At 36.9% G+C, this 15841-nt stretch overlaps 1 protein-coding gene across 1 annotated transcript in view; it reads right to left on the reverse strand.

Annotated features, from left to right (window-relative positions):
- The window catches only part of lrrk2 (leucine-rich repeat kinase 2), a 125930-nt gene that overhangs the window by 32164 nt on the left and 77925 nt on the right, over window positions 1–15841 (reverse strand). The window contains exons 33-40 of the mRNA XM_052033742.1: window positions 14475–14563; window positions 11765–11952; window positions 11091–11245; window positions 10416–10568; window positions 8386–8577; window positions 3777–3923; window positions 3274–3386; window positions 1397–1587 (exon numbers count right to left, since the gene is read on the reverse strand). Of these exons, the coding sequence (XP_051889702.1) occupies window positions 1397–1587; window positions 3274–3386; window positions 3777–3923; window positions 8386–8577; window positions 10416–10568; window positions 11091–11245; window positions 11765–11952; window positions 14475–14563 (1228 nt within the window). The remainder of the gene's footprint in view (window positions 1–1396; window positions 1588–3273; window positions 3387–3776; window positions 3924–8385; window positions 8578–10415; window positions 10569–11090; window positions 11246–11764; window positions 11953–14474; window positions 14564–15841) is intronic.

Consider the following 15841-nt stretch of genomic DNA (forward strand, 5'->3'; position numbering starts at 1 on the left):
TTATTCATATACAACATTGCAAACATTTTAAAAATAACACAAAAACTCAAAGTTAACTAGTTTCTTTTTATATAATCACTTTTTTTTAAAAAAATGAAGAAATGTGAGAACATCTTCAGGAGTAATCTACAGGAGTAAGACCACTCTGTTGGGCAGACCACATTTTTGTTTTACTGCATTACCCAGACTCCTGAATTGGACAATTTAAAACAATTTAATCTGAATTATATCACCAGGGGAAGTTACCAGGTGGACAGAGAAAAATATTCCAAAAGCTTTCTTGAAAAAAAATGCTGTAGAAGGATCATAATACCAGCCAAACTACCCTCTCATCTGCCCATCAATCACCTCCAGCACCCACTCAGTGATAAAATCTACAGATTGTAGATTGGCCTCATGATGCATCCTCAGTCCTGAGGGGCTGCTGAAGAAGAGGGACACCAGTAGAATCTACTTAGCAACTACCTCTCCTCTAACACGACAGTTGTTACTGAAGATTACTTTCATATCTTAACAACTTTCCAAAATACTCCAAGTATGGAAAAACAGAAGCAGAAAACAGGAAAATTAGAAGCCTACTCAAGATTCAATGTTTTAGGAAAGCTTTTGAAAGTATATTGATAACAAGCTTGTGAAAATGTCTGGAAAATAAGGCAAAGATTTTGGGAAGAAAATCTTAGTTTAGGTAAATGGAAATAAAAAAACCCTGCAAATAAAAAATCTGAAATAAAAAGAGAAAATGCAGGAAATGTTTACCAAGTTGGGCAGAATCTGTGGAAAGAGAACAAGTTAATATTTCAGGTTGAGGACTTTTTGCCAGGACTGGGAACAGGAGAAAACAAGTTAGTTTTAAGTTACAATCTTCTGTGCAACTTAAAATTAATTTGTTTTCTCTCTTTCCCAGTTCTGAGAGAGGGTCTTTCTCCTGAAATGTTCACTCTTGTTTTTCTTTCCTCAAATGCAGCTTAACCTGCTGAATGTTTCCAGCATTTTCTGTTTTTATAGTCTATTGTTCAAGATCATTACCCAAATGCATTCTGGACCATTTTGGGCAGAGCAAGAATTACAACTGCAACTCAAGATAACTTTTACAGATAAGATTTTTATATTTATTCATGGATTTGCTTTTCTCCCCCCTATAGATAGGCTTTGGCTCAAAGAGAGATCTTTTTCTGTCTGACAGGTAAATAAATAGTCTAAACCAGCTCAATGATTTTATTTTTCATCTTTTTCTGCTTATATTATGAATAATACATGACAATTTACAACAACTGTGCATCATAGCTGAAGATAACAATAAATGCCTTATGTTGACAAAATAGTATCGAGCACTGCAATTAAGAGTTTGGATTTTTTTTGTCCAAAATCTATTGTTATTGTACTGAGTTAAAGATACCTTAAGCCATCAGCCACATGTAGAGCTATCCGATGTTGAAGTTTTCGATTAAGTTGTTCTTTCTCATGGTTAAGTAAGAGATCGAGGGACCCCTTGGGTGCCAATTCCATTACCAACATCCGAGGCCGAAAGGTAGCCGCAAATAGTGAAATCAAACTTGGATGAAGCAATTGAGTAAGAACTGCAAGTTCCTGAATATTATACAATTGAATATACATATTAGTTACTGCAGATAAGAGAGATAGAGCTTCCGGTTTAAATACAAATGAGGTGGTGACGGAACGCAAATCGCTTCAGGTTTGAAAGGGTCTGTTTTTCAAGGTTCCACTCAAACTCAATGGAATTTATTGAATATATAGACTGGCTAAAACCAGCATAATAAGCAGCATTTTAGAACAAAATGTTTCTTTACAATTTTGATTTAGAAAATACTCATGCATACATTTAAAAGAAGAAACATGGTACAGTTTCCTTATTACAAAATAGAATTTTTACAATAAAGCCTTTTAAAAAATATGCCCACTTAGAGTAATGTAATCTTGAAAGTGCAAAAATTATTAAAAATATCCAGAATTATTTGTTGGTTACAGAAATAAATTGTTGTTGTTGTATGATGAAAGTTGGGAAACTGGAGCATGCACTTTTTAGTTTTGTCTTAGATGCTAAACGAGTGGAACCCTGCTTAATTGGGTAATACCTTATCACCGATACTGATCGGGATAACCAAATAGCTATCAACACTCATCACTTTTGTCAATCCAAAAGGTACAGAATAATTGCCCAGAGTTTGCAGAAGCTAACACATTCATTTATAAGAGCCTTGGACCTGGGATTTCACAAGATTCTGCTATGAAGTAGTATGGCTCCCTCTATAGGCCATCTGGGAGCTGAGTAAAAAAGAACAAGCCACTATGCATCTCTTCAATCAATCAGAAGGATTCTGAGACTTCAGAGTTCTAGCCATTAAGTGTGGATTAGAATGGTGAACTTAATGTCATATCAGATACATTAAGACAAGCAGATAGAAGGAAAGGAAAAAAAGGAGAAAGGTTAGATTAAGGGAAGGGGGAAAATAGGGAAAGTAAAGGGAAGATGAACAAAGCAAAAATAATATTGTTTTTATAATTTCCTAACAATTAAAAATGGAAGAGATGAGATTCCAAATTTGTTATAGTTAATATCCATTGCAGGCAGATAGGGTGAATTACAGCTACACAATCAGTTAAAAAGGGATAAATCTTTCTCTTTTAATCATCAATACTGGTTTTTGGTTACATGCAAAAATTAATTCTTCTGCACGAAGTTGAAAATTGTCAATACAGTGATGTGCAATGACTCTATGAGTGCGCCCAGTTTATAAGGAATTGAAGACCAAGTCAGCAAACACCTTACGACTCCAATCAAATATGATGTGCTGCATAAACACTTTTCCTCTCCATGCTTAATCCTCAATAATTGATAATCACATGCTTCAAAGATATGTAAATATTTACACATAACACTGTAATCCCTATTTTTTTTTGAGAAGTAATATATCTAATCAGTGTTCCGAAGCAGTTCTGCTAGGATTTCCAGCACGGTATCAGAACCAATATGCGGGAGACCTCAAGGTTTGGGAAAGTCGACAAATTCTAAATATTGTGTCGATAATCACATGGGCATACTGCAGATAAATGATCATCTCCAGAATCAAAACATGAACATTAAGAGTTAATCAATGTTAGTAATTTTAACCATAGAAAAGTACTGCACCTACAATATCTTTCTCTATGCAGTAGCTTGAAACACGTTTTTGCCATGTACTTGTCTCAAAAGGCAATGGAGTTACATCTGTGACATAACTGCTCGTATTTAAAAACATGCTTTTATTTACATACTTGTCTCAAAAGGCGATGTAGAAACATCTGTGAAACATGCTTGTTAAATATTTTAACAGCCACTTCTTTTTGTCTGTAAGTTGCATAGTATACAGATCCAAACCCTCCATCACCTTCAAAAGAAAACAAAAACACTGACTGGCATTTCACTGAGGAAGCTGGTAAACTTTTCAAATCAGTGTTTTAATGGGATTTAATAATCAAATGATTACAATTCCCAGATAGATAAGGCATTTGAAAAGACGATACATTGAGGGGTAAATGTCTCAATAGATTAGAAACTTCTCCATTTTTTGGAAACATTTTTTTCAAACAAATTTAACCATTGGATCAGCTTATTGCAAAAGCTGTCAAAGCAGCAGAGGCTAGTTAATTTGTTGAGCTAACATTTTCAAAAAGATCTTAATATTAGTATACCCCATATTAAACCCAGATTTTTATCTTCAATATGACTTGCAGAACAGTATATTGAAAAGAATAAAATTACAACAATTAAGCCTTACCCAACAGAAAATCAGATGATTGTTCAAGTTCAAGCTGGTTAATATCCAGTAGAATATTCTGTGGTAAATCAACCAGGACAATGTCTGGGGCAATTTGAGAAATTGAAACTTTGTTGCTTCTATCAGTGGGACAAATCAAAAAATCTCCTGTAGAAAAGAAAGCAGAGTCATTTTGAAAATAGTCGAATTGTTGGTTTAAAAAGCACCTGCATTCTTTGTCACCTTCATTAACTCTTGCCAGGGTATAATTCGAAATAGATATTCCAGTAATTTGTAAGAAAATACCTACACAAATGAATCAAAAATGGTTTTGTTTTCATTTAAACAATCCATATTTAAACTGCAGTACATTTAACAATCAATGCCAAAGATTGATAAATGTACTGCAGTTTAGTCATGGCATTTAAAAGCCAACTCCAATCTTAGGTCAAAGCTACTTAGAAGTGAATTAGACTTTATGATACTATTTAAGTGCCAGATATTGTGCCCAAATATTTCTTAAATTCACAGGTGAATTACCTGAATTGGTCAAGTGTGCATAAATATAATGGTGGGGAGTTTGAAAGAGGTTGGAGTAGGGTTAGCATATCAGCCTTGTGTTCCATACTATTACCAAGTGCTACCGTGGTTAAGGATAGGCATAATAATGGAATCTTCTCCTCATTATGTGATAGTGAGCTTCTCCTCACTATCCTCATGTGACTGCCTCTTCTCCAATACTATTCACAAATCTACGTGGGAGGACCACTCTGCTAAGCTGATCTCTTGGTTCTCAGTTATTCGGTTCTTAGTTCATTAAGGTCCATCAATGGTTTGTTTGTGTCGCAGTTTCATTCTGTTTATGGATGAAATGTTAGTTCCCTGAAGTATGCCTGAAGAAGCAACAAGAAGTCAGGGCAAACAACCATTACTTAATTTCTTAGAATTTTAAAACAATATGCTTCATTTTGTTTTCCTGCCAAAATGTTATGCTTTCTCACATTCAACTCCATTTGTCAGATGTTTACCCATTCACTTAAACTTTCACATCTTGGTTACGTATCTTTCTGTGTGTCATCAGCAAATGCAGAAGCACATCTTAGGGGCCTTCACCCAAGTCATTAATTTAAGATATAAAAAGTTGAGCTCCTGGCACCAATTCCTGTGACACACCATTCATTACATCTTGCCAATCAGAAAAGACTTTGTTTTCTGTTGGCCAGCCAATTTTTTTGCATGCCAATAAGCTCCCCCTGATACCTTGAACTTTTATTTTCCGCAATAAGCTTTGATGGCACAGTAGTGTAATGGTTAGTTCAATGCTATTACAGTGCCAGTGATCGGGGTTCGATTCCCGTCACTGTCTGTAAGGAGTTTGTACGTTCTCCCGTGTCTGCGTGGGTTTCCTCCGGGTGCTCCAGTTTCCTCCCACATTGCAAAGATGTATGGGTAGGTTAATTTGGGTTTAAAATGGGCAGCGTGGACTCGTTGGGCCGGAAGGGCCTGTTACCACGTTGTAAAATAAAATTAAAATTTAAAAATTCTTGAAAAACCAACTATCTACTGGTTTTCCTTTCTCACAGCACCTATTAGTTCTTTAAAGAACTCCAATAAATTGGTCAACCATGATTTACCTTTCACAAAACAAGACCGACTTTGACCGATTACCTTGTTTCCACCACCAACCCCCCCCCCCCCCCCCACCCCCAGAGTGCCCTGCTGTATTTATTTAACTTCCCATACAACAGATGCCAAGCAATCTGGCCCATAGCTACCTGTTTTCTGATTCCTTTCTGTTTTTAAAAAAAAAGTTACATGCACTGTTTTCCAATCTAATGGACCTTCCACGAATTTAGAGAATTCTTGAAATTACTGGCACTTCTTTTCAGACCCTACACTGAAATCCATCATAACCTGGAGATATTTGCCTGCAACTCCAACAATTTGTTGAGAACAACTTCCCGGGTATTACTTGTATCCTCTGTGGTAAAGACTGTCACCTCATTTCACTTCTGGTTCTTTTGCTCATCTCTAATCTATGTCTTCTGGTTCTCTACCCCTCCACCAACAGGAACATATTCTCTCTGTACAGTCCCCCTCATCGTTTTAAACTCTCCCTCATACATCCTCTCTCTGCTTTGAGAGAGAAACCCCAGCTTCATTCTTTCACCACAACAACAGTTCTTCAACCCAGGAATCATTATAATAATACATTCTTTTCTTTTTCCAAGACCTTTACATCCTTCCTATGACAATTCCACATTTGCTTCAATGTGACGAAACCAGAGACATCTTTGGAGAAGTCATGGAAACATCAAGTTGAGATATCTTGCCATAACAATTACAAGTCTCTCCATCCCAGGGTGCTGTCATGCAAGTCATATCTCAAGTATATTAAGCTTCATTATCCATGTGAAGTCTATTGTTGTCCACCTGATTGTTCACAACCAAGTTTTGTATCACCTGAAAATTTTGAGATTTTCCTCTGAACAAATCCAAAGCATTAAATTTATCAATAAAACAGTAGTCCCAGTGCTGACCACTGGGGGACACCATTGCTCCTCTTCATCCAGTCCAATCAGCAATCATTCACTGGAGCTATTTTTTTGTGTGGAGCCAATTTCTTAAATGTGCTGCTACTGCCCTAATTATTCACTGAACTACAATTTTGCTGACAAACCCCTAATGTAACTCTACCAAATGTCTTTTAAAAGTGAAAACAAAATCAACCTGACAAACATATCAGAATTCCTTTAGCAGATATTGGGCTAGATTGTCCTGATCTTCCCTGCTGCCTGAACTCATTGCCGAAGGAGCCTACCCACTGTTCAAAAAGGAGAGCTCAGCAAGGTAACACACTGTATACAAGAAATAAAGAGTAAAGACTTGGCCTTTGGCACAGATCTTAACCTCTGCCCCCAAACTCAACATGGCCTTCTGATAGCTTACCACTGTTAACTATCTGATCAAAGATGTCAGAGGTATACAATAAGCACAAATCAATACAAATGAACTCTATTAAAATAGTAGCAATCACTCACTACATTGTATATAGTGACTGCACCTGAACAAAATATTAAATGGTCCTTGCCCATTCATCTTACATTTGCTTAAGCTATTATTTCAAATCAATTGACAAGTTCACTCAGCAGATTACAGAGATTTGTCATGCAAAAACTAGTATCTGTAATGAAAATATATGACCATCTTCATATTTGGCATTTCATTTGACCTGTATCTATCTAGAGGAACTCATTTCTCTTTTGAGGAAGGAGAATTTTGTGTTATTTTGATTTAAATCTAAAGCTGCATGGAGCTAAGACAAGTTTTCACGATGATATGCAATCAATATCAAAAATAATAAAGTAGCAAGCATGGGTTGGATTTGATCCAGCAAAAGCACAAATTAAATAATTAATCCGCGGTACTTTATTCTCAAATAGGTTTAAACTGACTTGTGATATTCTGCTTCCTTCCCTGGGATTCTCACCACCTTCATATACCCCTCTCCAGCCACCATGCACAGCATCCTCCCAAGTTCCAGAGCCAGAGATCTCCCATCACATCTCCAGATCTCACTCAGTCACTTCACCAAAAATTCTTCACACAGCCTGGTTCTCCAGAATCAGGAGGTCGCCCACCCAGCAACACACAGACAGAGAGATTAAGCTCCCAGCAACATGGTGAGAGATCAGTAAGTGATCCAATTTCAAAGGAGGTGGGAGTCACCTTTCAAACAGAAAGGATATGAAGTGCAGTAATTATTCCCACAATTGCCAATTAGGCTGCTACAGTCCCTCACATGCGCCCAGTGAAGACACAAAGAATTTAGCATAATTTCCCTACCTTTCAACTCTAGAATTCCTTACGGCTTTAGTGACCTCCTTGAGAACTTTTAGTATTTTAGATATTTGAAATCCCAGAATCAATTACTTCTCTACCCAAATTTGGCTTCTATTTCCCAACTGATGTGAGAACTTCCAACAAGCTGGGTCTTATGAGATGACAACCAACCAAGAACATAGATAATAACAAAAATAGATTGGTTGGTTATTCTCTAGTAGGACCTTCATAGATTTTTGATTTTCAGTGTTTTCTATTTTAATTTCAATGTGACTCACAGGAGGAGGAACTCAGTGACTCACAGGAGGAGGAACTCAGTGCACAGAAAGAAATATCAGATCACTTTATTGCTTGATGCATAATTACATTTTAAAAGGGATTTATTTGTTGCTGGCATCATTATAGAAGATCACCAAAACAGAACAGTACATAAAGTAGGAATAATTGAATTGCTTTTTATATTTTACAAATACCACTGAACAGTTTGCCTCATCACATTGGTGCAAAAACCAGCTCAGATAACATCAAGATGGAGACACAAGGGACTACAGATGCTGGATCACAGTTATTTCCCAAATTGTCAGTAAATTACTACAATTAGAATGGCTGTGCCAAAATACATCATTGTAATGCACCATTGTGAACTACTTGCATAACTACAATCAGTAGTTACTTCAGCTAAGGAAAGAAATTCACAAAGTTAACTCCAAGCATAAAGCAAGTTCATATTGAAAGATCTATAATTGACCCACTTGTCACAATTCAAATGTCACCTAGAAATCAATACCTTTTTCTGCCACATCTAGCAAGTCATCCAGTAGAATCTGCTGGCATTCTTGACCATTTTCAAAGCTGTACATGGCATATTTCTTCAAAAGAGTCCCTCCTTCACCATTTATATCAGTCTCCAATAGGCCTGGAAACCACTCTTCCAGCAGGGAATCAATGTGATCCACAATCTGTCCCAGCAGAATGTACCCTGATTGTTTTTAATGCAACAGAAACAAAATCATGTTGTGATCACAGTGGAACCAACAATTTGATGAATTTTAAACATAATTTTGCTTTGTATTCAATTATTTTTTTAACCATTGTGCTGTGTTCAACCATTTTTAACCATTGGATTGCGTTCAAATCCAAATGTGACTGGTTATACGGCAATCTGGATAAGATTAGAATCCTCAAAGTTCTTTCATTACAAAATGGCTTTTTGTCACATATATTAATGATTTAGACTTAAAAAGGTAAGCAATGTAACAGAGAGGTTTGCAAATAATCGAAAAAAATCACTGCAGTGTTAACAGTCAGCAGGAAAGCTTTTGTTGTATGAAGACTTGAATGGTTTGGTCAATTGAGCAGAAGAGGAAAATAAAATTTAATCGAATAAACTGTGAGGCAATACATCTGGGGAGGTGCAGCAAAGGAATTTAATGTAAATGGGGACATTGAATGGCGTGCAGGAACAAATGGGTGTTGGAATGTACTTTCACAGATCCTTAAATACATATGTGAAGATCAATAGTTAAAAAGGCACAAGGAATGCTTTGTTAATAGAGGCATAGATTATAAAAGCACAGAGGTTATGCTACATGGGAAAAAACACTAGTTGGACCACAGTTTGAGAAGTACATGCAGTTCTGGACACTACATTCCAGGAAAGATGCCTCCATGATATCATTGTAATTCCTTTTGTTCTCTTCACCTCTCCCACTTCTCTGCAACTTAAAATAAGCTTATTTTCTAAGTTTTCCTTGATCTTATAGAAAGTAATCAAAACAAACTTATTTACTGTTTTCACAGATGCTGCCTGACCTGCCAATTTCTGTGTTTTTGTTTTCCCCAGATTTCCAGCACTTGCAGATTTTGCTTTTCAAAGCTGAGGAGTATTTTTCATGGAGATATACAAGGAGCCCAGAGCAAATAGGAAAGATATATATCCCATAAGAGAGAGAGAGATCAAAAACCAGGAACCATGTTCTTGCAATAAATGGTAGGTTTGAAGTATGGGGATGAGGAACTTTTTTTTTATTCCAGGGATGACAGTGATTTGGAATACAGTCCCTCAATGAGTACTAAAGATGGAAATTCTCAATGCATTTAAAAAGTACTTGGCTGTGTGCTTAAACTGCATGATTACAGACCTAAAAGTTGGGCAGCTCTTTTTCAATGGTCATGGACATAATGGGTTGAACGGCTTCCTTCCACAATATAAACTTTCTGTAATTCCAACGTGCATTAAAGGAACCTTGGACTGGCAAAATAATTTCCCACTGCAGCTGCCTTCAGGCATCTGAGAAAAATTGTTTACTTATTGTACATAACATTGTTTTGTACAACTTCTCTTCAAACTCCTTCACTGAATATAGGCCAAGCAGGCAGGGCCAACATTTATTGTTCATCCCATTTACCCTTGAATTGGATGGCTTGGTAGGCCACTTCAGGGAGCAATTACAAACTTTGGAGAAACAGCAAGTCATTCTAAATGAAGATGGCAGATTTCCTTCCCTAATGAGCATTAGTGAGTGAAATGGGTTCTTAGAACAATCTGTTTTCATGGTCAATATTTTTCATGCCAGATTTTTATTCCAAATTGTTTAAATAATTACATTATTTTTTTCTTAAATTCAAGTTCAACAAAAGCCATGAAAGGATTTAATCTCATATACCTAAATCATGTTTGGATTCTTAGTCCAGAAACAAAAGCACATCCCGATAAAATGGTAATGTATAAATACTATTTGAACATTTGATATCCACCCTGGTGCATGACACAAATAATAATAAATTTGAATGCAAAATTCAAAAGTAGCTGCTTACCTTTCTTGGAGCATGGAACAGTTACTTTGAGAACACTCTCTGGTTTATTGTACAATGCAGCTGAGTCTACCAGGCAATAGGCTTCTGGTGACCAGATCAGATAGATTCCATGTCTCCAATATGTCCTGTTGGAACGTAGAGGCTTCTCTCCATCTGCAACATAATAGTTTGCTTTTGTTTGAGATAAGTTCACTCCAAAGATCAATAATACACATTTATTAATCACCCCTAGTCACATTGCAAACCATTTCATTTATCACATTCAATCACCAGTTATTCGTTGACCCTTCGTTTCTTAATTAGCAAATGGCCTCCTGGATTATCAATACAATTTTTATACAGAAAAGTTAAGACATACCAGAATAACTGGGTTTGCATTCCTAATACCTTGGACAATTGTAGAAGCATGATTATCAGCTAAGATTATTAACAAAGGCCAATGTAATCAACATACTGGATTAAAACAACTATTAAAATGTCAATAATAGGAAATACTACACTGTGGGGAAAATATTATCAAAATTTCTCTCAAATTACAAGCAATTGTAATTCTGAAATGAACACCTTGTTTAGAAATGATATAAATAGTGCTCCCTCTTGACAGATTTTCAGTCCTAAATCCCACTATCTGGTAAATACATTAACTGAGCATGTTATCAGGCAGATAACAATTACCATGTCTACGAAGCAAACAAGCTGAAACCTCGAGCAGCCTGTGAATAAGTCTAGACCAGAATTCCATAGGAAAGTAGGGCATTTCATAAACCCTTACAATCAATTCAGAGTTTTCACGGTGTGGAAGTTCAATTACAGGTCTCCGATCAGGTAAGCTACAACAAAAAGTAAAAAGTATGTGATAAAGTGCCTACAACTCATTCAGAACTTATACTGAAAGCCAGTTTTTAAGATAAAGCACTGGGTGAAATAAATATTTAACTGCACAAGTTAATATCTTTATTTATTAAGATTTAATGAAATCCAAGATGCAAGAGTGATAACTGCAAAGTTACAAAGACTGCAGTACCATAATATAAATCTGTTGGTACTAAGGAATTAGACATTTATCCTAAGTCAATGTCTTACTTATAAAGAGCACATTAAAATCACAGTTTATTGAAAGGAGGATGAGCATTTATTCCTGTTAAATTTATGATTACATTTAAATTTCTAGTAAATCTCTATTTGCATTTACTCCATTCACTTTCAGTTATACTTGATTTAGAAAAAAAATTGATGTTGAACCACACATGTACAATGTTATAACATTTCATCTTGCCTCTTGTCCAACATATTTATAAATGATAATTTATTAATTCATCACAAGTAATGATCTTTGGATTGAGAGGTACCTGCTTGGAATAAGTAATTGCTCTTCTCCAAAAGGCAACGCAATCTGAAATTTTTCTAGAAGTCTTATGCACTGAGGTATGTAATTTTGAGGAAAATTATTTTCTTGTGACAGAAACTTCTCAACATCAGATCGATATATAATACCAGAAGGATGCTTTGGAAAACATGATGCTTTAATAGTCGCCATCTATTTTCAAACAAAAACAAACACATTGGGTTGATATTCATACCTTGCAGTTCTTACATGTTTCAACTTTCAAACAAAGGTTGTAGTTAGATCAAAATTGCAATTTTTTTTTATTTTTCACCACAGTACTTCTGACAAATGAGGCATCACATACACAACGTTTCTGACTGACCTCTTGAGAAATATTCATTAAATCGAAGTTATCCAGACATCTTAAATAGGATTTCTACATGTTAAAATGTTCTTCACTCAGAATATTTCTCCACAATTTCTAGACAATAAAATGTATCAAAATAATCTATAAAAAAATACTGTTCCATCAGATTTCATGATAAGCAAATAAATACTTCGAAAGATTTTAAAAAATCCAATGTATTGTGCGCTTTTCCATTGTGTCATTCAGCATGGAAACAGGCCTTTCGGCCCACTGAGAGTCCACACTGACCATCAGGCACTCATTTACATTAATCCAACACTCCCATCAACACCCCTAAATTCTAATCACTCACCTTGACACACAAAAGAGATTTATAGAAACCAATTAATTTATCAATCTGCACACCTACAGGCATCAAAGGGAAACACATGCTGTCAAAGCGAATGTGTAAACTCCACGCAGAAAGCACTGGAAGTCAAGATTGAATCTGGGCTGCTGGAACTGCAAGGCAGCAGTTCTACTAGCTGTACTTAGAAACATAGAAAACCTACAGCACAATTCAGGCCCTTCAGCCCACAAAGTTGTGCCAAACATATCCCTACCTTAGAAATTACTAGGCTTACTCATAGCCCTCTATTTTTCTAAGCTCCACGTACCTATCCAAAAGTCTCTTAAAAGACCCTATCATATCCGCCTCCACCACCGTTGCCGGCAGCCCATTCCACGCACTCACCACTCTCTGATTTAAAAAAAACTTACCCCTGACATCTCCTCTGTACCTACTCTCCAGCACCTTAAATCTGTGTCCTCTTGTGGCAACCATTTCAGCCCTGGGAAAAAGCCTCTGACAATCTACACGATCAACGCCTCTTATCATCTTATACACCTCTATCAGGTCACCTCTCATCCTCCATCGCTCCAAGGAGAAAAGGCCGAGTTCATTCAACCTGTTTTCATAAGGCATGCTCCCTAATCCAGGCTACATCCTTGTAAATCTCTTATGCCCCCTTTCTATGGCTTCCACATCCTTCCTGTAGTGAAGTCATCAGAACTGAGCACAGTACTCCAAATGGGGTCTGACCAGGGTCCTATATAGCTGCAACAATACCTCTCCGCTCCCAAGTTCAATTCCACGATTGATGAAGGACAATACACCGTATGCCTTCTTAACCAGAGTCAACCTGTGCAGCTCCTTTGAGTGTCCTATGGACTCGGACCCCAAGATCCCTCTGATCCTCCAGACTGCCAGAAGTCTTACCATTAATACTATATTCTACCATCATATTTGACCTACCAAAATGAATCACTTCACACTTATCTGGGTTGAACTCCATCTGCCACTTCTCAGCCCAGTTTTGCATCCTATCTGTGTCCCGCTGTAAACCCTGACTGCCCTCCACACTATTCACAACACCTCCAGCCTTTGTGTCATCAGCAAACTTACTAACCCATCCCTCCACTTCCTCATCCAGGTCATTTATAAAAATCATGAAAAGTAAGGGTACCAAAACAGATCCCTGAGGCATACCACTGGTCACCGACCTCCATGCAGAATATGACCCATCAACAACCACTCTTTGCCTTCTGTGGGCAAGCCAGTTCTGGATCCACAAAGCAATGTCCCCTTGGATCCCATGCCTCCTGACTTTCTCAATAAGCCTTGCATGGGGTAACTTACCAAATGCCTTGCTGAAATCCATATAGACTACAACTACTGCTCTTCCTTCATCTATGCGTTTAGTCACATCCTCAAAAAATTCAATCAGGCTTGTAAGGCAGGACCTGCCCTTAACAAAGCCATGCTGACTATTCCTAATCATATTATACCTCTCCAAATGTTCATAAATCCTGCCTCTCAGGATCTTCTCCATCAACTTACCAACCACTGAAGTAAGACTCACTGGTCTATAATTTCCTGGGCTATCCCTACTCCCTTTCTTGAATAAAGGAACAACATCTGCAACCCTCCAATCCTCCGGAACCTCTCCTGTCCCCATTGATGATGCAAAGATCATTGCCAGAGGCTCAGCAATCTCCTCCCTCGCCTCCCACAGTAGCCTGGGGTACATCTCATCCGGTCCTGGTGACTTATCCAACTTGATGCCTTCCAAAAGCTCCAGCACATCCTCTTTCATGATACTTTGAAACAAATTCCATGGATTTAGATATACCAGATTTAACAAATAAAATTATTCTGATGTTTTCTTAAAATCCAAGCCCATCAAATAACATTGCATAAATATTAGTGTCAAAGCATTTAGCAGATGTTTCAGTTGAAGGAGCAAACAAAGAAATTCCACAGAATAAAAGATGGTCATTACTTATTGTACAACAATTTTGAAGGAAAAAGATTTGAAGGTTCTACCTGCGCAATTGTTTTACACAGCCATTGTGGATCTATAAAATAAAGATCCCGTAACTGAAGAGCAGGGTCACAATAGTGCAGCAGCACACCTGCAAAGAACAAAATCACCAGTTCAGTACTGAAACATCAGCTACAATACTAGCTTATTATGAAAGGTGAAGATACTCTTTGATTTCTGTGTGCTGAATTGTATTACAGAATACTTTTTTCTCTCCCAATATAATTTCTTTTGAGATTTTCATGGAGTGACATCAGCAGCAGCCCTTTCAGGTTATGAAAGCTTTATGCACATTATGTGTACATTACAGCTCAGATTCTCCAAGGGCAACTCATTAAACTTATTTTACTTTTCGTTCAATCAATTTTATCTGCAAATTTTGTTGCATGAATAGTAAAAATAAATGTGAATGTATTGTGTTAGTGGTAGTGCAGGTTGATCAATGATGTCAAAACAAAATGCCCCAAGATGCTTCAGAGATGCAAAAGAAGAAAAATAGTTGCTGAACCATGGAATGATATATTACAAGTCAGCAAAAACTCAGTGTTAGTACTAAAAGTGAGGTGGACAGTCAGGGGCATTAGGAAAAGGAATTTCAGAGATTGGGGCCAAACATCTGCATCTTTGGCCATTACTGGAGGAGGAAGGGAAACTAGACAGAGTATCTGAGTTCAAGGGACAGAATTCTGTGAACCTTACACAAAAAGGAAGGGAATATTTAAGCTTTTGAAAATCAACATAGGTTTGCAATCAGAAATAAGTAAAACTTGGTATGGTAAAGAATAAAGGCTGCAGGAGTTTGGATGAACTGAAGCTCATGTTGGTTGGGGTGGGCAAGACTTCATTGGAATAGTAAAGCCAGAGATGACAAAGGCATGAATGAGAATTTAAACCAACAGATTACCCGAGGTAGGAGCAGCAGCTGTCAAAGTGGAAGTCAAGAGACTTGGTTTTGGAGAAGAAATGTGATAAGCAACTCTGCTTAGAATTCATTAGGCTATTGTGTTTGCAATAACTTAATCTTAGAGAGTAAAAGCGAGTACATGACACTCTTAACACCAGTCAGAAATAGGCAAATGCTTTCACTGCTCTCTGAAATCACATCTACTTTGTGAGTAAAGCAAGTACTTAATGGAGCCTGATGAAAGCATGCAAGGGCAGTCCATTACAGCACCTGGTTGATTTGATTAAGCAAATAGAACATTTATGGCAAAACAGAAAGTGACAAATAAAATGGGAAATAAAACAAAATAGAAATATTTAATTTGATTGATTGGACTATTTATTCCACAAATGTCTATCTGTTCCACATTACTATTCAGAATAAAAACAGAAAATGCTATAGATCCTCAAGCAAGTCAGGCAGCAT

This window comes from Pristis pectinata, chromosome 19 (genome assembly GCF_009764475.1).
Source record: "Pristis pectinata isolate sPriPec2 chromosome 19, sPriPec2.1.pri, whole genome shotgun sequence".
Taxonomy (NCBI): Eukaryota; Metazoa; Chordata; class Chondrichthyes; order Rhinopristiformes; family Pristidae; genus Pristis; species Pristis pectinata.